This window comes from Toxotes jaculatrix, chromosome 1 (assembly GCF_017976425.1).
Source record: "Toxotes jaculatrix isolate fToxJac2 chromosome 1, fToxJac2.pri, whole genome shotgun sequence".
Lineage (NCBI taxonomy): Eukaryota > Metazoa > Chordata > Actinopteri > Toxotidae > Toxotes > Toxotes jaculatrix.
Genome location: NC_054394.1, coordinates 12,213,341 through 12,236,968, shown reverse-complemented (window position 1 = coordinate 12,236,968; position 23,628 = coordinate 12,213,341). Strand labels below are relative to the sequence as shown.

Below are 23,628 nucleotides of genomic sequence, written 5' to 3'. Positions count from 1 at the left end.
TCTGCTCTACTCGTTTTCCTCAATAAATTACAAACATTCAGTATGTAGACAATCGCTTGTTTCCCCTTTATGTTTCCTTAACCCCCACTGTTGAAGCCACCACAGCAGCAGCTTTAAAGCCCAGGCAGTCCCTGAGTCCACTGGGCGTTACGCATCCTTCCTCGGTTGTAACTACAGGCCTACTACAGTTAATTCAGATCACCGCTTTTCCTGATTTGCGCGCACACCCTGAAATCTGAGCCTCAGCCTATAACATCCCCAGCAGCCCACGTCCAGGCGTGTTTAAATAAAGGAAGAGACGCTTCAGATTGATTGATGTGCGCTTTAACCATCGACTGGCTAATCCCGATGAATGACAAACGGTTAAGCCAATTGCTGTAAAGGCAATTTATATTCCCATAGTATCTTTATTTTGGGAAACCATAAAAAAAAAAAAAAAAACCCGCTCATGACACGGAGAGGGACGACCTACCAGGCGTAAAGCTAATAAAATCATCTGTGGCGATAATCCGCTCTCAAATTGGCCTCGATCGGGAACTGGGGGAAAATCTACTCACAGGCTTTTATTTCTCTCTCTCTCTCTCTCTCTCTCTCTCTCTCTCTCACACACACACACACACACACACACACACACTCACTCTTACACACACACAAACACACACGCGCGCACGCACGTCCACCCTACGACCAACATTTTTAGACAGCTATGTCGTGACCGGAGCGATGCAAATGTCACACGATTCATTGGCTACTGTCAGTCTCCGGCTCCGAAACGTCAATGTTTTGATGGCGTTTGGATGAAAATCGCCCTGTGTTGCCCAGCTGCTGCTGCTGCTGCTGCTGCTGGTACTGCTGCTGCTGCTGCTGTGGAAGGGGGTCGGTAGAGAGCCGAGGCTTCGTACGGACTCGCTTCAGCACCTGGACAGCTCCTTTCGCAGGGTTCCCCGCTGCGCTCGCCGGGGGAAACCCTCGACTGAGGAGCGGAACCTGGATCTGGATCTGGAGCACACGCAGCCCTCCGACGATCCCAGCCAGGAGGACATTGCGCTCTAAAGGGTCGCTGTTTGATGGCTCTGACAACACTTAGAAGCTAATATGATCTTGCCGAGTGACGATGCTTCTTGCATTTGAGCTTCAGCCCCTCTTTGGTTTTGCACTGAAACCCGAGCGGCGCAAGTGGGAGCAGCGGCAGCAGCGGCAGCAGCGGTGCTCGTCCAATGCAAAAGTGCTAAGGATAGCTGCAGCCTACACACACTGCGAGCCTGCTGCTGCTTCACTCGCTCTGATCACCACCGAGGGAGACATTACTATCAGCAAGGGGGCAGCGGGAGGCACAATTACCCGCCAACAATGTAAATCTCACACAGGTAGGTCCTTTGCTTCAAATAAATAATTCATTTATGTAAAGCGATCAGCTCTCAGCACTTGTCCACACTACTCTCATTTAGTTTCTCCTCTCTGGAATCTGATAGCAGCAAGATAAAATCCGTGCAGTTTTTTATCACAGGTGCTATTATTGCTTTGGTGACAGGAGAGTCTGACATGTACAACAACTCAGTTTGTGGATAAATGCTTTAGGGGGTAATAAAAGAAGAAAAGTTATGTTTGGAGTTCCAACAGTCTTTTGGTGGCTCCTTGAAGTATAGGCTCTATACTTAGTCTTGTTCTTTAATCTAGAAGCTTGTTAACATTGTGTGTCATTTTTATTTGAAACCAACTTTTCAAAAGCATTTATAACTGATTTTGTCTGAAATTTATCACTGTGAACTGAAAACTTACCCAAGGACAAGACCTTAGACAGTATCCCAATGGTAGTCGCCTGAGAACACAGTTAATGTGGACTTGTTGCAAAGTGTGGGATAAAAGCAATTTTAACCCATATTTTTCTTCAACAGATAAAAGAAAATCTTTTGTTGTGGCAGTACACACTTGTGAACGGCCTCACTCGGCTAACCAAGTTTCTTAAAACTAAGTTGCAATGTTGCATTAACTGTCGTATTTCAAAGAGTCAGCACACTGCTTTGATTGATGTTAAAATGCTACGAACACAGTATCTAAAACCATCTTTGTTCTACCCTCCCTGATATAAATCAGGCAATACAATTCAACTACAGCTTCCAAAATACCCAAGTGGAATCGACACCTTACTAAAACAGTCTCAAAGAAGGAAAAATTTAATGCCAGGCTGGTGCATTTGTCTGCATTAGTTTTAGCTAGGTGTTCCTAATAATCTCACCAATGAGCGTATTTGTACCACTATTTAAAACTAGCTTTTTCACTGGCATCAATGATCTTGTTTCCTGCAGGTTCAAAATGATAGCAGCATCTATCAGGTGAAAAAGGTGAACTGCAGCACTAAAACAGGCAGAACTGAGTGGAAACCTTGTGATAACCACCACATCACTCCTCTCTCCATCACCCAGCGTCATGGCTAATGCTGAGTAAGTACAGTGCACACATTGTGTTCCTTTCTCCTTCTCTTGCTCGCTGTCTCTACATATTCCAAAGCACGTATAGAAAAAATACATTTAAGTATAACCAATGAAAATGTGGTGTCAAATGTCAGAAATACAGAGTTGTCTGTTGGGAAAATCAGTCAAGAGCCGCATAGGATCTGTAGGACGCAAGCCATATTATTATGGATTATACTTATTTTCCCAGCATGCCTTTCCTTTTTTGATCTTCTGATCATGTTTCTCTTTAGTAAGTCACCTTTATTTTGCAGTTTCCCAGGTTTCTGCGCCTCTCTTTCTACAATAATGACCTTTATTCACTCAGACACTGCCACAGTTGAGGTGCCGCTGACCCTCGTCACTCTGAATGCTAAACACAGACACACACCGAGATGCAGATTCATGCAAAGACACATGCACAGTCCTGACCACAGAGCTTCCTTTCTGCAGCCGTAAGCACAGGTTGCTATGTTAACAGTTCCTGTGGAATACAGTGTATTGATTATTATTATCCATAGCCATTACAAACTTAACACCTTTTCCCTCCCCGCCTCCAGTTTTCTACCAGCTTTCCATTTTTAATCTGCACCCTGCATGTGTGTACTGAGAACAGCTGATGCATTACTGAGGGGAACATGCTGTAGCCTGTGTGTATGTTTGTGAGAGTGTGTGAAGACGAAGTAAGAGGTAAGGGAGAACACCGAAAATCATTATTCTCTGTCAACTCATGATTCTGCTGGCGTAGCATGACTCTTTAATTTGTCTCATCCTTAACTAGCTGCATTTATTCTCTTGACCTAGATGAATAGCCCTAAATCATTGCTCCATTTGTGCTTTTATAAGAGAACCAGTTCTACTCTTAGTCCCATACAGAGCTCAGCTCAGTGGGTCTCAGTAGCAATGCCACATCATGCTGCTTTTAAGGTGGAATGCATCCTAGAACAGATGACTGCTTCTCACATTTGCTTAATATTGAAGTTTTGCTTAAAAATTTAGCTTAACAGTGAAGTAGCACTGGATTTATGTACATCTTTTAAACTGCATTAGGGAAACCTTTTTGCTTTGTACAAATTATCCAGTCTGATTCTATATTAGTTCATTTTAGTAAAACAGTGTATGCTGGGTTTGGCTCCATTTCCACCCCAACCCTGAAGGATAGGTGGTATTGCACATGAATGGAGGGATGGATTATTAAATTGTTAATACTGATACAGTTTGCTAGATTAGTTCATTGGTTCCCAGCCTAGAGGGTCAGGAAATGGTCACAAGACAAATCTGATGGTTCACGAAATGATTAAATGGGGTAGGAAAGATGACAAAACAAAGTTCTGGTTTGGAGATTTGTTTGGACATATTTCTAATCTTTTCTTTGTAGTGAAATATTTAACCTTTTCATGTCTCAAATAGGGCCCCACCTAGGTACTCTATGGCTGAGAGCCGTTGTTGTATTTTAGCCCAGCTATGTAAGCTTACATGTTTTTTTCATGTTAAATCTAAATCTGAAAAGTAACCAGCAGCTTTAGTTACGATGTTGTGGAGTAGAAGTGGACTGCCGCAGAACATGGAAATACTCGAGTAATTCAAAAATGTACAATACTTGATTAAATGCACAGAGTTAACCTTCCATCACTGCTTATTTTTAGCTGATCAGTCCTGCATTGTGTCTCCTGACCATGCCTGAGGTTTGCAGCCTGTCTCAAGCTTTAGAGAAAAAAAATCTAATCTGAAGTGTGCAACTTCATAAAAATATTATATTCTACAACTTGCATTTTAGTGTGGATTTTCCTTTAAGATTCTGAAGGCTCCTTGGTGCTGGACGGGACCATTCATCTTTCTCCCCACGTCGCTGTTTACCCTGTTGTTTATTCAGCAACAGTGGGGAGGTGGAGAGGTTGCACGGCTTTGCCTCCTTTGTTCAGAGGGTGGGAGCTGACAAGCGCATGGTGTCTTTCTGCCTGTTGGGAGAAATGCTGTCTACGAGTGGCCCGATATTCTGCCTAATTGGCTCTTTTCATAAGTAATCTGGCATAATGTACGCAATTTATTAGCCATGGATAATAACGAAAGTAGCTATGGAGATCTCCGTGACGTGCATTAGACCTGTCCTGGTTTTAAATAGGGAAAAATAGATTTTAAAATGTTTTTGAGCAAGTGTTTCCTAATTTGACTGGAAAAACATCAGTAACATCTATCAGTCATTGTGTCACATCAAGTCATGAGCGTGTGTATTATTTGCTGTCTTATTTTTACTGCAAACTTTTCACACATGCAGCAAAGTTGTAAGACACAGTAGGTTTGTTGCTGCTCATAGTGTGTGATCATGCATTCAGCAACGTTCTTTGCCTGACTTTTTCTTTTTCTTTTTTTTTTTTTTTTGGATGAATGAGCACCCATATCATTACAGTTTCCTTCATAAATCACCATAATATTGTCATTTTCAAACTAATCACACTTATCTGTGGGAAAAATCTCCCTCCAGTAAATTGTTCCTGGAAATACCATTATAATTTATAATTATTCATTCACTCTTTGCTGAATTAAACATTTAAAATTTAATAAGATAACAACTATTGCTACAAATTCTGCACAATGCTTGAGATGCAACAGGCAACATCTCAAATCGGGATGTATAGAATATACTGTATATCTCCTATGTTTGCCCCATATGCAAAAATACAGTGCAGAAGAAACAGGCCAGTCAGTAAAGTCAGTTTCACAAGTCTACAGAAATCTGTCTTTTCAGTCATTAAGTCTTTCAAGACCCGTATTCCCTTTAGTGTCTGTAGAAATTAAAATAATCTATTATTGGATACCGACACAGTGTAAAAAGGTCCATGGACCTCTCCATTATGAAGAAGGCTTCTGTACATCTGCTGTCTTAGCCCTGCCCCACGAGGGTCTCTGTGTCTCCTGTGTCTTCTACAGCTTGTATCTGTAAAGGTCAGATAAGAGACTGGTCACACCAGGGCCAGAACAGTCCATTGTGCAGTTCACCAATTCATCATAGTTTAATCTGTAATATTATTCATGAGCTAATGTGCCTGGCAGACTTCATTAATATCCACTGGCATGAAATTATGAAAGTTTCTCTGGAAGTTGAGTTGGGTGTTCTAAGAAATTACCTGGAGCAATTTGTAAATTCTGTAGAAGTGATGGCTGTTTAGTCCTACAACATGTGTTACACTGTGCCGAACACCAAGTTTTGTTTCCCCGAGTTACTGCCTCGAAAAGACTGGGAGGTGAATGGAGTGAGGACCAAAATGCTCTGCTGGTATCGTTGTCTCAGCATGGTTTGATCTTGACGCCGATGAAGTCCCTTAGGTAAAAGCTGACAGTCTTTCTTTTCGCCTCATCTTCATCTTTTGATGTGAAATCCATATTACGTCGTATGTGAGTCAGCAGCAAAGACAAACATTACTCACTGTCATTACTTTACTGTCTTAACAGCAAGAAAAAGAAATTTATCCCGCTCATGGTGCCTCAACAAACACACAAACACTGGACTGTATGATGTGAAGCGTGACATATCTATATGCTGCTGTCACCAACTGACTCAAATATTTTCTATATACTATAGATTAGAAGTTAGTTTGCACATACTCATATGCAATGAGTCTGCAACACTAATACACAATGATGTTCAGCTCCTCCAAAGTTCTCCACAGCAGCTGGTGGGAGCATGGAACATCTGCTTTGTGTTCAGTGTTCTGGCCAAGTTTGGGTGTGTTTTAGATCCTCAGGCATAATGCTCAGGCAGCCTAATCTAACATGCGTATGTGTGTGTGTGTGTGTGTGTGTGTGTGTGTGTGTGTGTGTGTGTGTGTGTGTGTGTGTGTGTGTGTGTGTGTTGATCTTGCAGTCCACTGAGGCCTTGGACACAGCAGAGTGTGGTTCCGGATAAAATGTACCTGGATAAATAAATTTTCTCTACTTCCCTTCACAAAGCGTATTTTCAAAGCTGCCATTGGGAGGTGATAGGCAGTGCAACACCTATGTATAATGTTATTTAGGGAATAATGGTTCCATTTTCTTGATAGATGTACCTGCTTACACTATATATATAGTGTGAGCAGGTACAAACACACACACACACACACACAAAAAAAAAATATATACACACACACACACACACACACACACAAGAGCAGGTCAGGTTTTTATTTCTCACTTCCACATTTTTCCATTTCATAGCCCATTTTCAACTATACTAAAATATTACCTGATGTACACATACCACATCTAGTACCCACTGTATTCCAACACTCTGACTGCTAATATGACTATTATGTGGGGGATCATATTTAGATAGTAGATCTTGTTGTCACAATTCAGAATGTAGGTGGAATTTATGATTTATGAACAATATTGAATAAAACTTTAAACAGGATATAAACACACTGAGTTCATTTTAAGGCACTTTGAAGTCAACTTCAAGTCTTCAAAGTCCAAATAGTTTTTGTCAGGATTTTCTTCCTCTGTATTTAGACTTTAATAGATAGTTTTTAAATATATATTTCCCTGTCATTTTATACCTTTATCAGTTAGCCAGCAGTTGAGAGGTGACCTCCAAGAGATGACCCCTAGGCCACCATAGTTTTTTTTTTTTTTTACAGCCATGCTAGCAGCTCTTTTAAGCTGTAATTATGCACAACAGTGCTTTGAGCAAAATGCAAACATCAGCATGCTCTTATGCTCACAGTGACAATGCTAACATGCTGATGTTTAGCAGGTATGATGTTTACCATATTCACCATCTTAGTTTAGTGTATTAGCATATTAACATTTGCTAATTAGCAAACAAAGCCAATTTATTCCTTTCTCTTTTTCCCGTTGCTGCTTGCAAGTCTGTCTTGTTGCGTAGGGGTCACGAAGGTCATAAACAAGACACTTCCAGTTGTCTGAGGAAGAACATTCTTTGGTGCCACTGGCCCCCAGTTACTTACGTGACCTTCTGCTTTGGTGACTGAAATCCCTTGAGCAACTTTTGTCACATAATGACCTTTCCTACCTGGCCCACAACTCTACAGTCCACTATTTAATTTTATCTGCCACCCCCGGGGGAATCCTGCTCCCCTGAATATCACTTCTCTCCTGTGGGTGCTCTTCTGTGCAGTTTCAGTCTTGTTAGTCTTTCCATGAAATAATGTTTTTGAGAATTTTGCAATTGCCACTTTCTGTTGGATAAGAACATCGAGGGTACTCAGAAAGGTCAGTATTTGTATTTAAGACACAAAATATGTTGTATTTATATTTGTACTTGGATAGAAAGAGAGGCTGGTTTGTCTTTTGGGTTTTTTTTTCATTGACTTTGTTTGGATCGTAGTGCATTAAATCATTATTTAATTATTGAATTGAACAGCACCATTTTAAGGCAAGGAGCTGGAATTCAGATCACCTTTTGGATTTAATTTTATTCCTCAGTGTGAGGGGCTATGATGAACAATTTACTTTGTAAGCGTCTGAAATTTCCTATCTCCATGCAACATCAATGTAACTTTGACAGAAGTAAAATGGATACATACAGTACACTGTAATGGATTACCTTGCTAAAGCAAAACAGGCTTTCACAGAAATATCTGAAATATCTCAAAATGCGTGACCAACCCTCCTGCTAACTTTGCTGAACATTGTAGAAATCCACAGGCTGGGTCAGCACCTTTTCTTGATAGCTCGACTGGCAGCCAGGCAGCACACCAGGTACATCATTGTAAGCTGTGAGGCAGTGGGCCTCTGGACAGCTTGTGTCTGTCATGAGTAGTTATGTGTACAGTCCTGATTGTTTGGGATGAGAGCCAAACCTGCTGCTGCTGCTGCTGTGCTGTAGATGAGAGGTGGTATGGATGAGATGTTGCGTGTAGGAGAAGCGTTGGAGAAAACAACATCTATCAGACCAACCCACCGTGGCATCATACTGAACATCCACAGTTTCAGAGTGGGAATCAATTCTTTGTCAACTAAAACATGTCTGCAGAACTTCGTCATGGAGGCACTTTGACAGCTTTCACAATACAACAGCACACTAGTCCATCCTGTCATACACTTACTGTAGTTGTGACACATAATAATAATACATTTTTTAACGTAGGATTGGTTGCAGAACTCAAACAGCAACAGAGAAGTTGCATTGGAAACTACTCAATAAGAGTTTTAAATAAGAAAACAGAAACAGGTAAGTATCAACAGGTGATTAAATAATGTAGTTTTTACTAGTCTTTGCTAGTATTTAACATTATCCTCTTCACTGCTATGTTATTTTCTCATTTTATTTTGTTTAATTTTATTTAGACACACTTAGACACAGACTAAGGGCTGGTGTCTACAGAAACTCAAAAGCAATAGTCTGGTTTTTGATTTAATATCCATTTTCTTTGCTCACGTGTGTTTCTCAATAATACATATTGCACTGTACATGAGTTAGTAGCATCATAGCCTCTGGTGACTATACCTTTGACTATATTGAGTATATATGTCTTCAAAGAAATTTAAGGCTGTCTTGCCGAGGGAAATAATCCCATCAAATTGGGAAGAGGGCAGCTGCTCTCGAGACTAGACTGCAATAACACTTTTTCCTGAAAGCAGAGGGATTTTATTAATGAAAAACAAAAACCAATGCTGTTCTATGCTATGCGTGCAGTGATGAGAGACTGTGCTCAGGAACTGCCACCGTACCACCTCTACATTTCTAAAGAAGCCTTATGTTACATCATTATGTCTGCCTATTTCTTAGACGGCCTGGGAAAACAAGTCAGCTCTTTAATGCAGCTGCGGTTTACTGGTTGTAGAGCTGAATGCCAACATTAAAACTCCATTCTAACTCCACACCCCCAGATTTTTTTTTTCCTTTTCAAACGTGGTCTTCAGGGCTTGTTTTTCAATTTTAAGATATGCGCTGTTTTTTTTTTGTTCCCCCTAGATGAATGTGGAAAAAATGTCATGTTTTATGTTTGTTAATATTTTAGATGTGCGTCAGTTGGGAATTTGTATTTGGCTGGTTCCTGCCTTACTTCCCAGTGTTAAGGTCACACTGATTCAGAGTTTAGATCTGATCAGCCTTGGTGGCTTTATTGATTTCATCATGATTCCCCCACACATGCACTCATTCACATACACTCACACACAGTATACACTCATTCACCGAGATTAGGATGCCCTCCAACAGCTCAGGTCACTCCAGATTGGATCTAAGGTCTTTTAGCGTTGACATTATCACTGTATATTTTAATAAACCATGGTTGTGGCGTGGGATGGGGTCATGGAATGTGTGTGTGTGTTGATGGGGTTATCGGTTATCTGCCTGCATGCCTGTCCTCTCCTAAAGGTATGCTCATCTGTCAGATTGCGTGTCTCTCCTCTGAATGTTTTAGGTCAGTCAGTGCTGTCTGTCACGGCAGTTTTGAAGATGACTGTCGGAGGTAGAAGTGCATTCTGTATGTGGAAAATGTCTACTGCTTGATATTCTTTCTCCACACAGCCATTACTACAATCACTTCAGAGGTTTTTCTATGAGTGTGTCAGCCATGAGGCAAAATAGAGAATAACCTGCAATATCATGGGAGGAAAATGAAAGCTGATCTGTTACGATCCGACTGACTGTTAAACAGTATCATCTGGTTTTGATGGGAAGTTAGAGTTTGGCATTTGCACTTGTTCTGTGGTTAGTTGAAAAACTTCCTTGTGTAACACAAGACTTGCTACTGTCTGAAAAGGTGGAGCAAAGCTTTACTGGCGTTATCCTCCTCCTGCATACTCTCCTTCTCCTTTGGTAAAAGAGAAAATGGAGGCACCCTCTCTTCCCTTTCACCACCTTATTTCCTCTTTCTTATCACCTCTACATTACCACTTTCCTTTTTTCTCTCCTCCTCTTTCTATTTTTCCTTCGCTCTCTTACTTTTACATGTTACCTCCACATCTCACTTTCCCTTACTCCTCTTTCCCCCACTGTCACTTCTCCTTGCGCCTCTTTCTGGCTTCAGGCTCGTATCTGTGGCCCATCTCCTCTTCCTTTTATTGTCCACAGCTTCTTTTGTCTTTATTGCCCTCCCATGTCCTTCTTGTATAATCCCTGATATCCAGCCCCCCTTTCCTCCCACTCCTCCTCTAGCTTCCCCTCCCCATCCACCTTTTTTTCCTGACTTCCTTTGACGTTTGAAGGAGAGTGGGGATCCACTCAGCTGACAAAGGGAGAGGCGATGACGTCACAGCAGACATGATACACCAGCATCTGCTCTGGTCTAAAAATACACACCACAGGGCACACACAGTCAGTCTGCAGCTGCACTCAGCATTTGTTTCCACCTCCACGCTCTACTGAGATGGCCCAGCTTTTACACAACTGGGGCTTGTGGGCACGCTGGGTTACATGCTGCTGGCCCACAACTGAGCAGCCTCGATGTGTTTAGATATTACAGTTTAAAGACTAGCTGGGTGAGGGTGTGGGGTGGAAGTTTGCTGATAACAACACTGAGGAAGGTGGAAGCATGATTTTTATTAGGTGAACTGTTTGATTGTGACTGAATTTATACTGTTGTGTTGTTGTTGTATAAAATTTACTGTAATCATTTAGTTAACTCTGAGCATTGTTGTTGTTTTTTTTTTCTTTTTGGTTCTTGTGCAATTTTCATATTTCATATTCAAGTTATTCATGAAGGAATTGTGTTTTCCGTTTGTTAACAAAATGTTGTATAGTCATCCTAGGTTATAAATAGAGCTTATTTAAAACTGGATAATGTTCTTAGTGAAGTTGCTGGGCTGAATAATTGAAGTGTTTTATTATCTGTGCTGCTTTTGTGCTCATGCATATACATTTCATATTCTATGTTATCTCTGCAACATAAGTTATTTTTATGATAATTGATGAATAGTGTTAAATTGTGGACCAGAAAAATTGTACTATCTTTATTTAAATGAATTATTTGAGGTAAAGGATGGTGTGGTGTAGGAATCATAGTTGTTCTTTTATAGTAACGAGTGTTTTCTCTTTCCTGTTTCTCCTGTGTTCTTGTGTGTGTGTGTGTGTCTTTTGTCTCTGTGTTGCTGGTGTTGGCATGTAACTAGGGAAGTGGAGCAGGCAGGTCTGTCAGACTTGGAGATCATCTCCCAGCCGGTGGAGGATGAGAACCAGTGCTTGGCTCCTCCAGTCCAGCTGGTGAGTTTTGGCTACAGAGATCTGCCCCTCGCAGCTCTGGACCTCTCGCTAGCTGGCTCGCAGCTCCTTTCCAACGCAGATGAAGATGAAAACAGAGAAGGGTAAGTGCAACCACAGTTACTATGTGAGCACTTTGTTCTTTGTGATAGATAAATGTACTTCTTTTATTTGCTTTTAATATGGTTTACCTCTGTGTGTGACTCTCCGTGTGGTCATGGGTTGGTTTCAAACAGCTTTTTTTTTGGTGGAATTCAGACGACAGTTTGCCTCTCTACACAATTCGGCAACAACGAGGCGTGAATGACACATGGTGTTTTTTTTCCTGACTGTTCTGCAATAATTTGGAAGTGGTTTTGTGGCACAAAAGTGGAACAGTCACACTCAGAGTCAGTGTTGAGCCAACAATTCCTGCAGTTTGTTTAAGGAACCCAAAAAACCCAGACTCCAAAAATCAACTAAGCTTATCACTCTTTTGAAAAGTAATCTCCCATGTCATATCCTGTTTTCACTACATTGAGATTTGGCTTCTTTTTGAATACCAGTGAGTAATTATCAATCTCATGCCGTGAGCTTGTCATGTATATGTTTGTTAGAAAAAGTGTCTAGTTTTTGGTAAATGATTCAATTCTGTTTTTATTTTTATTTTTTTGCTCTTACCTGTATATCACCCCTTCACTTATGTCCACAAGCTTTAAATGATTCCTCTCATTCTCCTGATGTTCACTCTTGCTCTTATGTCCATATTAAAACTAGCTGTTTGCTAAACAGCATAAAGTCAGTGCATATGTCGGACATATTATATTGGAAAACTCTTCTCTACAAAAAACAAATAATGTGATTAAAACAAATATTGTGAAGTGATATGATTGGCAGAGCTTGTGTTTCTCAGTCAGTTTCTCAGTCAAACTGTTCATATTGTTAGCGCTGATCACACACAAACTACCACAACAGAAGGCCAGAGTTTTGCTTGTTTGTTTGCCTTTTGTTTTCTGGAGGTTTAAAATCTAGATACTTTGGTACCTGCATATTCAGGGAGTCTTGACTCCAGTCCAGGATAATATTTTATTTTACCTTTTTTACATGATACAGTCAATGGAGCGAGGTGACCACTTTAGTGATCTGCTCAAATTAACAAATTAACTTTGCCTGTATAGCACCTGTGGTATTCAGCTAACAAAAATAAAGATATTCCAGATCTGTCAGTGCTGTGACATTAGTACTACCTCTGCATTCTGGCTCAATTCTCAAAAAAACTTATACAAGGTGATTTCAAAATGAATTGAGAATGCATTATGATTGAAGCATCATCTGACTGAAAATAAGCTGCAAGGTGCATTTCTTTTTTTTTTTTTTTTTGGCTGATGTAAAAAAAGAAAACTGTGTACTTAGGGATTGTTGTTGTAGAGCAGCTACTTATATGCACAATCAGAAAAATTATTCAGAGTGGATCAGCTCACTGAAACAAATTAGTATTCAGAGCCCATCATTTTCACCCTGAGGTGATTACATTGACCAAAACATCAGCCTTAAAAGCCAGTGACAGCAGTGCTAAGTCAGTCATTCTTACCTGTCGTATCAAAACATACAGCTCAACTATGGAGGCGTCCACCTTTCAATTTCTCCTGATAGTGAGTGTATTGAGGACCTAACTGATGCAAAGCAAACTTTGCTGATCTTCCCCTGTCAGCAGTGACAGAGTTCAGGAGAAGCTCAGAGAGTCGACAGGTGCACAGCTTGTATTGATCTTTGTAAGTAATGTAAAGACAGTAGCTGAAAGGGGTCAAGAGGTGGACATTCATCATACATACCAGTGAACACGACAGCTTTAAAGCAGACTAGTTATGATGGGATTATTTGCTGAAGCTGTCCAGCCAGGTGGATGATAATATCTCCTCTCTGTTGGAGTTTAATTGTAATGAAATAGAAGACGACATAAGACGAGAGTGTTTTTGAAAGTTGTACAGAACAATTGTCTCTTCTGAAGACATTGTAAAGACATATCACATTGACCATAGATAATTTATGTAACATTTTCACCAGTGTCCAGCAAGGAGCCGTCACTGTGGAGTCATGAGCAATTAGGAAATGTGGGAGAGCTGCGACTTCCAGGAGGGATTTCTTTTTCATCTGTTACTGAGTGTGCCAATACCAGTCCTACCACACGCATCGCATCGAAAATGCAGTAATAAAAGGAAGTTTTTGAAAATTTCAAGACTTAAAAATTTTACCAGAAAGATTATGCTACAGACTTGCATTATGGGAAATGCTGGACCCAGTGTTTACAAAGCGTGATGCATACCTGGGACTAAATGTCAGGATTTCTCAGCCTCTGGTGCTTTGATTTGGACAGTTCCTTGTTTTCAGACACATTTCTCTTTTTATTCCTATTTATACTCATCAGTAATCATGATCAGTATTTGATTAATAAAGTTTTGAGAAGATACACACTTTATCAAGAATATATCACATTGTCACAATCATTTCATGAGAAGAGGTAAAATATAGTTTATTCCAACTTTATGGCCAATGGTGTTTGTACTATATCTGCTATATCTGTGCTGTATGTCGGCACATGTCTACAGTACATATTTAGTGGGATGCCAACATTTTCTGGACATGAACAATATTTTTCCTGACAAGAAGTTAATGATGGCTGTTGTGGCACAAGAACCTGAAGCTTTTCCCTGCAAACATTTTTTTTTTTTTTTTTACAAAAAAGAGTTTACCACACAAACACCCTCTCTCTCTCTCTCTCTCTCTCTCTCTCTCTCTCTCTCTCTCTCTCTTTCTCTCTCTGAATGTCTCTCTCTCTCTCTCTCACACACACACACACACACACACACACACACACACACAAAGACACGCACACTCCATCACGGTTGCATAAATGCCACACTGTATGCATGATTATCATCCATCATGTGTTAAGTCTCCCTCCCCAAGTCCTTGACTTGCTGTCCCCATTGCTTGGTATTACATCGATTTATCATTAAGTGACAACCTCTGGGTTGTCCAGCGTCCATAAGTTAACCGAGATCAATTCATCATTTCAGACTAAATATCTGCCCCCCTCCCCCTGCCTGCTGACAATAGGAGCCGTTATTGTAAGTGACATTTTACAGCGCATGAGCCAGAAGCCAATAATATCACACACTTAATTTCTTGTAAGTATTTTGTACTATCCAACTATACATGCTGTCACATTCACTTACTTTATTTGGTCACACGTATTTGATCAAAAGCAGACTGTGTAAGGTTGCTCTGCAACACACTTCCAAGTATATCATTAATATCGTACTGTCTACACTTGGAAGCCATTTAATTCTACAAATTGTCACAGACTGTTCTTGACCAATTTGTACGTGTTTTTTTTTATGATTATTACATGGCCAGGCATCAGTCTGTGTTTTTACATTTTATAATTTTATGTATTTTTTCCCCTCTGACTGTTGCTTCTGTTTGGGTGCATGACAAGGAACTTTTACTTTGGACTCCACTGATCACTGCACAATACTGGACTTAAGGCTTTATCACTTGGGTCCCATGAACTTCCAGATCAAAAAGAGAAAATGCTGCAACAGTTACACAGGTTTAGAGATGAGTGTCTGCGTAGTAATCTTGGTTAATGACATACTTATGAACTGCTGGTCATGGTTCTTGTTTTTTTCTGTTTTAACATGACTGTGTGAAATGCTGGTATGGCATATGGATATGAGGTCACATCACAGCTGTCCTTTTGATTAGTCACTATATTAACAGATCTTTTTTTTGTCCCCACTGTGCAAAACCTACTCCCTGTCCAGTCTTTCTATTCTGTCCAGCAACTGTGACTCAAACCTGGCTCTTAGTGCTAACTCTCACTAGGATGCACATAAACACCATAAGCTGTAGTACAGGCTCCAACACACACACACACACACACACACACACCTTAGCCATACACAGTGCCTCATCCAAGTCCTCCGTTTGACACCAAATCAGGTCTCACTCCATTGGTTCCCTTCAGTTAGCCAGTCATGGCCAGAAACAGATGGATGCCACAGACGCACCGTCAACAGTGGGCGATGCTGACGCTCACACCGCGCTTGTATCGCAACCAAAACACCCCTCATGCGTCCTGTTGTATATCAGGGTTAGTGACAGCATGTATTTCCATCCCTGTATGCAGAATGAATAGATGCGTGTACGTTTGCTGAGTTTTTGATTTGATGCCACGTGCTCGCAGACTTCGGTTGATGTTGTTGGGGAATACTTTGGTGTACAGTGATGAATTATGCATGCAGCATTTCCTGTTGTAGCTCAACTTGTGAAATACCTGTAAGCCTGCTGAAATGATGACTTATACAATAACTGGGTCACAGGCCTGCTGTTGTTGAGTAATTACAAAAACAAGACTACCAATATCTTCAAATGAGCCTTGGTCTGAGGGCAAGAGAATAAAAGACTGTGAGCACCCCTGCTGCAAGAAACTCTAACAACAGATTTACCAGTCACTGCGGTGAAGGTTATTTTGCCAGTGAGCTCAATTTACTCAAACTGTGCTTGGTGCATTCGGGTCACTATTTCATATTCAAGTCATTAGTGTGAAATGTCTGGCTGTAAAAATGCTACCAGTGGGAGTTGTAAAAGTCATCATTCTTTCTTTTAGCTTTAATGAAATTCCATTTAAATCCACCAGGCATGAGCTCCAGTAATGTTACATCTCCTCTATACCTTAAATGCTATACTAATCCTTCACATTAATCACAATTATCAGGCCTTGTGTCTGCCCTCGTATTGGGAACTTTCAATAGGATGTTCCTCTACCTGTTGGTTTGTGAGAATAGAGGTGAAATATCATGAACCCCTGATGTTTATAGGTGTCACCAACCTGTGAGATTTTTGGAGAAAACGCACAACACAGTTAAGTACTGAGATTCATCACCGAAAAAAAAAAAACTGAGAACATGAGATGAAAAAAAGAGGCCTTCCTCTGACATTAAGGCCACGTCATTAGAATCAGGGCGATGTAGCGAGAGAGCGTCTCACTGAATGTGTCAGTCAGTCTACCCTCCAGGACCCAATTCTATTTTATTCTGTGGATTTCAGCACTGCTGGGCTTTCGGTGATTACGCCTGTGCCTCCGTCTCCTCATTACCGTATCGATCTACCTCTCAAACAGACAGCAGCCATTAGCCTCCTTAAATGACATTTGTGAACGCCACGCCCGTGCACCATCATCATGTTTTACAGCGGTCTTGTGCGGCAGTGGGCGGGTTTCTTAAATCAGCGCTTTCACATTAGCTACCTGTGAGTTGACTTTGTTGGGTCATAACAGTATGTAAGCACCATCAGGCCCATATCTGTTCGCTTTCAGAATGCCAATAGGAAAAGCTGGAGTGCATCTAGCAGAGAGACAGATTGCTAAACTCACCTTTAGGGAAATGAGGCAGAGAAAATGAACCTTTTTTTATGGGTGTGTGGAATGATGAAGTGAAGTTGAGTGGAGGCAAGACGTGGTAGTGGGATGGCAATCCACAGCCATGAAAATGTATGTGGGAGAGGAATCTGTTGGCTGCTCTGCTGACTCTACCTGGGAAAGTGGATTGCCCCCCCCCAACACACACACACACACACACCCCTCTACTCCCAGCCTGCATTAGCTGGCTCATTGGTTTTTTGAGATAGTGAAGGAGCGTCACGAAGAAAGTGCATGGGAGAATTTAGGCATGCTCTGTAGTGATGTTTGGCAGAACGCGTGCGCTCCTGAAACTGAGAATGTCACAACCACGGCAGAGGTGTTTCATCAACATGGTGACAGTTCATTGGGTGAGGGTTGGAAAGTTATTTTCACCGGTAGTTTGGAAATGTCTCGATGTCATCAAAACTTTTCTCATTGACTCATCCTGGAAAGAAAGTGGGTGTAAATGAAAAATATGCAAAGTGAAGTGGAATTTTTATCTGTTGTAATGTTAACATCAAATTTAATGTAACTGTTCATAGCATATTTTAAACTTAGTGAAATGATCAGTTTTTGTTTTTTTTGTTTTTTTTTTTGATAAGGCAAAACTGCAGGGATTTTTTTTATATATTTATATGTTGAGAACAGGAGACAACTCAAAAAGCTGTAATGGTGTTTAACGAACAGAGCTTTGTGCTATCGTGGTTTGCCGATACTGTGAGGCTGCTGCGTGTTTCATAGCGGGAAGCAAGCAGAGGGGATTAATCAAGAAAAAAGGCTCCTGTGTCAAGCTGCCACTGTGTGATGAAGCACCTACTGTCAGCCATGTTTGCATATCATAGCCTGTAGCATTGTGAAGGTGGAGCTGACCTTACTGCTATCTCATATATAGTGTGCTGCCCTCACTACACATGACGGCAAAGTAGTCACTCACACATAACCTCTCTATCACACACACACACACACACACACACATGTGCATGCATGAACTTCAGAAACACAGCGCATAGAGTATTTATACATTGAGAAAGAGAGAGAGGAAACAAGGCCAAGCCTGACAAGCTTTCTCACTGCACTGCGTAGTGGTTGTTATCTAATCCTCTGTAATCATGGTTCACTTCATATTCCAGTTTATACTGGGCTGTCACACCTCATTAGGAACAATAGTGTTTCTTCATTGATGCTTCTGCACATTTAGAAGCCTCTTCTCTTCTTTCTCCCTCTTTCACCACATATTTCTGTATCTCTCCTCATTTTTCTTGCTTCTCCTACTATTCCCTCAGTTTCTTACTCTTTTTTTCACACTCACTATCTCATCTTTTTTTTCTGCCATCGGTTTCACACAAAGTGTACCTTCTCATACTGAATACCAATCTGCACTGTAACTAAACTAAATGCCAAGAATCAGTCCATGCCACTCACACTTGTCAGCACATCACGCTGTGCAAAAAAACTACCAGAGGCACCGTTCACAAGCGTTCAGGAGCCTCCAGGTTCATGGTTTGTGGTGAAGGTGAAGATAGGTGGACGGGCCTGGAGATTTCCAGCACCCGTTTTACTGTATTGTTGCCTAACACAGTGTTCCTATCAGGAGAGATGTGGGCGACATTGTGGGAGGTGGTTGTTCTAGCTAGCATCAGGGGGCAGTTGCAGTGTTAGCAGTTTTGGCGCCATGGTAAGTGGAGTGTAGTTATTAATAGAGTTGGGCCCATCCATCTTCCTGTCTAGGAAAAATGCTGGGAGGACCAAGGTGGCATGGGCTTGTGTTCAGCACTTTCATGGCCGCCCACTCTCCCCCTAGTCATCAAGCTGCTTTTGTTTGTTTGCTCACTATTTTTTTTAGGTTGAAGGGTTTTTTTGGTGCATTTCAAGCTTGGATTTGTGTAGGCTGCTGGTAGTGTGTGACTTTGTCAGGGTGAAAAAAAAAAATAAAAATTGCCGGGTGTAACAAAGAATGTCAGGGTGGGAGATTTAGAGGGCCCGGCCTCATCTGCAGCTTGCACTGATGATTTAAACTGGCAATTAAACAGTCACTGATAATATCTGGGCCTATCGCAAAAATGATTCAACATTTTTAAATACCATTTTAAAGCCCTTACTATATTAAAAAAAAAGCATGGAACTTAATTTTTCATCACATTAAAATACTGCAGCATTGGACAAATACATTTTGAATTAGCAAATTTCACTAACCCTGTAAACAAAAAAACAAAAAGTATGCAGGTAGACAAACTTACTGAAAGCCAGCAGCTTCACAAGCCACTCAGGCATCACACAACCTGTACAAACTCTACGCTGACAACTCTGACTCTGAAGAAATAGAATATGGAGTAAAATTTAACCTTCAGCTAAAATACCTCTGTGGTGCTTTTCAACAAGGCACCAGAGATTTTAAGAGAAAAGCTGCAGCAATACCTGCTCAGTGACTGACGATAAAGTATACTGAGGCCAACCTCTGAGGTCTGATACATACAAAAGTATAATAAAGAGGGCAAGGTGAAGGGTGTGATGCTGACAGAGTGATGAAGAATTGGCAACTACCTGAGGAAAACGTATAACACCTGGATAGAAAAAAAATCTAAAGATTCAAGTTTCCAGACTGGCTCAGAATACCACCCCAACCCTCCCCACTGCCACTACAAGTGCACACCTGTGCATTGGAATGATGTCACCTCCCATCCCAGTGATGGGTATGTGGTTGCCAGACGCGGAGACAGAAGCATATGCTGCTGATAGGGCTGTTCCAAATGTGCAAGGAGTCCAGGGTTAGGTACCAACACCAGATGGTTCATCTAAATCTGTACCGAGCAAGGGTGGGGTGGGGTGAAGAAGAAAAAAAAAACAAGGGTTCCTACCCTCTGCCACCCAGCAGCTTTAGGCCGAGGGTCCAAATGTTCCATTTTGGGAATAACTACTTGCCCGTTTGCAAATTTTAGAAAGTGGTCAGTGGAGAATGACCCTTTTGACGCAACCAATCACAGGCAAGATTTTCTGGTGAACATGTTTGTGAGACTTGACCTTTGTAACCTAAACCTGAACAAAACTGTGACGTTTTGCATAACAGGGGCATTTACTGCAATGGCTTGGCGGAGAAACTGAGGATGTGAGATCAACTGTGTAGTGTTTGCTACATTATTTGAGGACCACTTGTGCCATGTGAGAGTGGGATTTGTAACACTGTACCTCCCTCAACAAGCAGAAAACAAACACAGATTTGTGCAGTCATTTACTGAGTCCAACCCTGCATTTGTACTTTACATGCTGCAACTTTGTCAGAGGAAGAGAAAAAAAAACATCAAATGCTGATGTCTTGCTTTTTGGAATAATGCATTCTCTGAAGGTTTTCACCTGGTCGAGTCAATTTGGCCTGATTTAATTACAGAGTGCAGGAAGTTCTTTCAGACAGTGACCAGGGAGTGACCGGCCTCCCTGCTCTCTCCCAGGCTTCTTAATTCCTCTGCCTTTCTCTGGGAAGGCTGCAGACCCATTTAGTCGTTTAGGTGCTCAGTGTTCATTGTTTGTCAAATAGATGTTTTTTTGTATATCTTGAGGACAATGGACATGGATAAACCTTTTATGTCAGGGATTCTTCAAAATATAAAACATGCAGAAATTGTTTTGAGAATTTAAAACAAAATGTGTTAATTTTTATGAATTCTGCAGTTTACCCTCCTACCCCACGACTACAAATGCAGCCCATTAAAATGAGTTGATTAAATCAAGGTTCACCATCAACACTTAGCCTGTTCATTTGGCATTAGACATAAAACATTTATGCCACAAAGACTTATAGTTTTGATGCCCAAATACAGAAACAATCATGCAGTTAAATAGAAAACGCACCACGTCCCTGTTTACACTTTCCCATCCATCTCATCTGTCATATTTTGCCTGTCATGACAGTAGCTTTGCCAGCTTTTACACATCTCTCTGTCACTGCTGTCCACACAAATTGCATACTGATAATATGTTAATAGTCACAAAGAGTAAAATGTAGCTCAGTTTACTCCGATCCTCACACTCAGCCCCGAGATCAGAGGGAGAGAAGGAGCAGAGTGGTGGCAGAATGGTTAATATTCACATACATGAAAAGTGAGAGGCAGCTTTTCTGGCTAAAGAGGAAGAGGGATCAAGTGCAGGAGCAAAAACCTATTAGTGGAGACCAGCTTGACGGCCTCGGTGCAGATATAAGTAGATCTGTCTCTGTTTACCTTCTTCTTAAAAGATGATTTTCCTGGCTAAGAACAACAGTATACTAACACCTCCTTCTCTCCCCATACACACAAACAGTGTTCACACTATGTGGGCTTGGTAGGTGTTAAAAGGTCAGTTTGTCCAAAAATACTTAGCATATTAAGGCCAGGTGCATGAAATCATCCAAAAAAAAAAAGACAATGCAAGATTTTTCAGTCTTTTTGAAATATAGATATCATTATGAAATGGCAAATAAATTTTCACTCTGATGTACAATACTACTGGTGACAGTATGGTGGATACCTGTAAGGCAGTTGGTTACAGCAGTGCTAGAGTAAATCAGTGACCAAGCAGCTGCTATAGACAAACCATGAAGCCTATGTCGATTTAGCTCTGTTCACCAAGGAACATTTGAACATCTATAGTAGGAGTATACTGATCAAGGCTGGCTGCGGGCATATGAATGTGCACATTCAATATACACACACACAGAATACAGAAAACACCCATGCAGTCACAAACACTGACCTTCCTGTCCCCTTGTAACATACAAATTAGTCGTTCCCCAGCACTCCCACAGGACTGCGAGGAAAAGCTGAACGTTGCCCTTGTTCATTGTGTTGTGCACACGAGGAGCTGCTCACAGTAAACTTAAGCCTCTAGCCGCATGTTAAATATAATCTAAGCCACAACTTTCTTGCAGTGTGTGTGGAACAACAAATGTGATGCCTTTCAGCATCAGGTTTGAAGCTGTTTTGGCCATTAGGACTCCTTTATGCTTCACTGTGCTGCTGTGGGAAGTGACACAAAGTTAGTACTAGAAATTATTATACAGTGGGGTCCAAAAGTCTGAGACATCTGAAACATAATAGTTCAAAGGTTTTTGAACACCTCCATTTTTCCAGTTGTTGCTGAAATTTACATGTGCAATGTCTCATTGTTTCTGAAATTGAAGCATGGAACAAATAAATAATAAAGATTATTTTGAGATAAGTTTGAGACAAATACACAGTACTACTTCCTACAGTACAGTATTGTGCTAATAATGCATCAGACAGTATAGTAACGTGGTTTGTTCCAAAATTGGCTTTGTAAGTCATCAACAAAAGTTGAGGCACCTGTAGGAATTATTTTCATTAACTTTTAAGGCTTCATTTACATCCATTGCTGCAGGAAGGCTGCAATTTCTTAATCTTTCTTAAGATCTGTTTTTACCTTTTATGTGCTAAGAGTCAAATTCAAGTCTCTGGTTCTTGGCAACAATAAAATGTATATTATTGATAGTCACTTTGTTTTTCAGTGTAATAAATTAATGCCAAATAAACTCTTCTGCTTTAAAATAAAAGAGAAATTTGGGGATGTGCCCTGGTTCATGGTACACCCTGGACCTCTGCAGGGTGAGTGCATCCTCACCAGGATTTTGATGAGGTTAGAAAAACTCTGAAACCAGACTAACAGTAGCTACTGTTAAGCTTTAGATCACTTCACATTTACTAACAGTTACAGCCATCGTTGCTGGCTAAGAAGCTGTTATGCAACTGCTGCACATAAACAAATGAACTATTTGAATAAATAATTTGCTTGCCTGACAATATTGTTGATGTGAGAAGGTAAATAATGTGCTAATAATTCACTTGCCATCTTTCTTTTTTAGCTATTGCCAGAGTCAAAGTTTCAAAAAACAAAAGCTGCTCCATCTTTGAGCAGAAGTCAGTCAGCTAACTCAGAGATTTATATCTTGACTCCAGAGTCAGTCATATATTCTTTTGGCTGTGTTTCCAGCGAAAGTGCTGCGGGAATTTTAGGGCTTGCCTCTTCCCTGCTGATGTGTTGTGATCAATGGTGCACAGGCATTGGTAATGGGGAACCTTTCAAATGTAAAATTAATTACCTGCAATCTGACAGCATCAGGGAAAGTCAGCATGTATTTTATGCTTAGTTGGTACTCCCCCTTTTCCACGCTTGCTTTAGCATGAAGCATTGTGTACGTGTGTGAGTGTGTGCGAGTGTGTGTTTGTGAGTGTGTGCATTGGTTGTTGAAATGTGGAGTCTGCTGGAGTCACATTTGTTTCTAGGGGAGGATAGGATGCTGACTGTCTGGCGTCTGCTTTGTCATATTTGTCAGGTGAGGCTGAATTTGCCATCAGCAGACTGCGATTCAGCTTGAAAAGACACTCGTAATGCTTCTTTCAGTAAGAGAAGGGTCTTAAAAATTCAAAACATGCATCAGCTGAACATTTAGCTTTTCTCAAGCCCTTTTCTCAAGTCCTGATTTTAATTTATGACAAGCAACTGTGCAAAGCATATGTCTTCAAATAGACTTGGAGTTGCTGGTAATTCACCAACATGGCAGAATAAGGCAGAATAAAAACTGAGAGAAGTAGAACCTGTTCTCT

General features: G+C 40.9%; 1 protein-coding gene across 1 annotated transcript in view; it reads left to right on the top strand.

Moving 5' to 3' along the window:
- Positions 1-1,234: 1,234 nt before the first annotated feature.
- The window catches only part of LOC121182334 (transmembrane protein 266-like), a 44,038-nt gene continuing 21,644 nt past the window's right edge, over positions 1,235-23,628 (top strand). Inside the window, exons 1-3 of the mRNA XM_041038787.1 lie at positions 1,235-1,367; positions 2,307-2,441; positions 11,508-11,699. Of these exons, the coding sequence (XP_040894721.1) occupies positions 2,428-2,441; positions 11,508-11,699 (206 nt within the window). The 5' untranslated portion in view covers positions 1,235-1,367; positions 2,307-2,427. The remainder of the gene's footprint in view (positions 1,368-2,306; positions 2,442-11,507; positions 11,700-23,628) is intronic.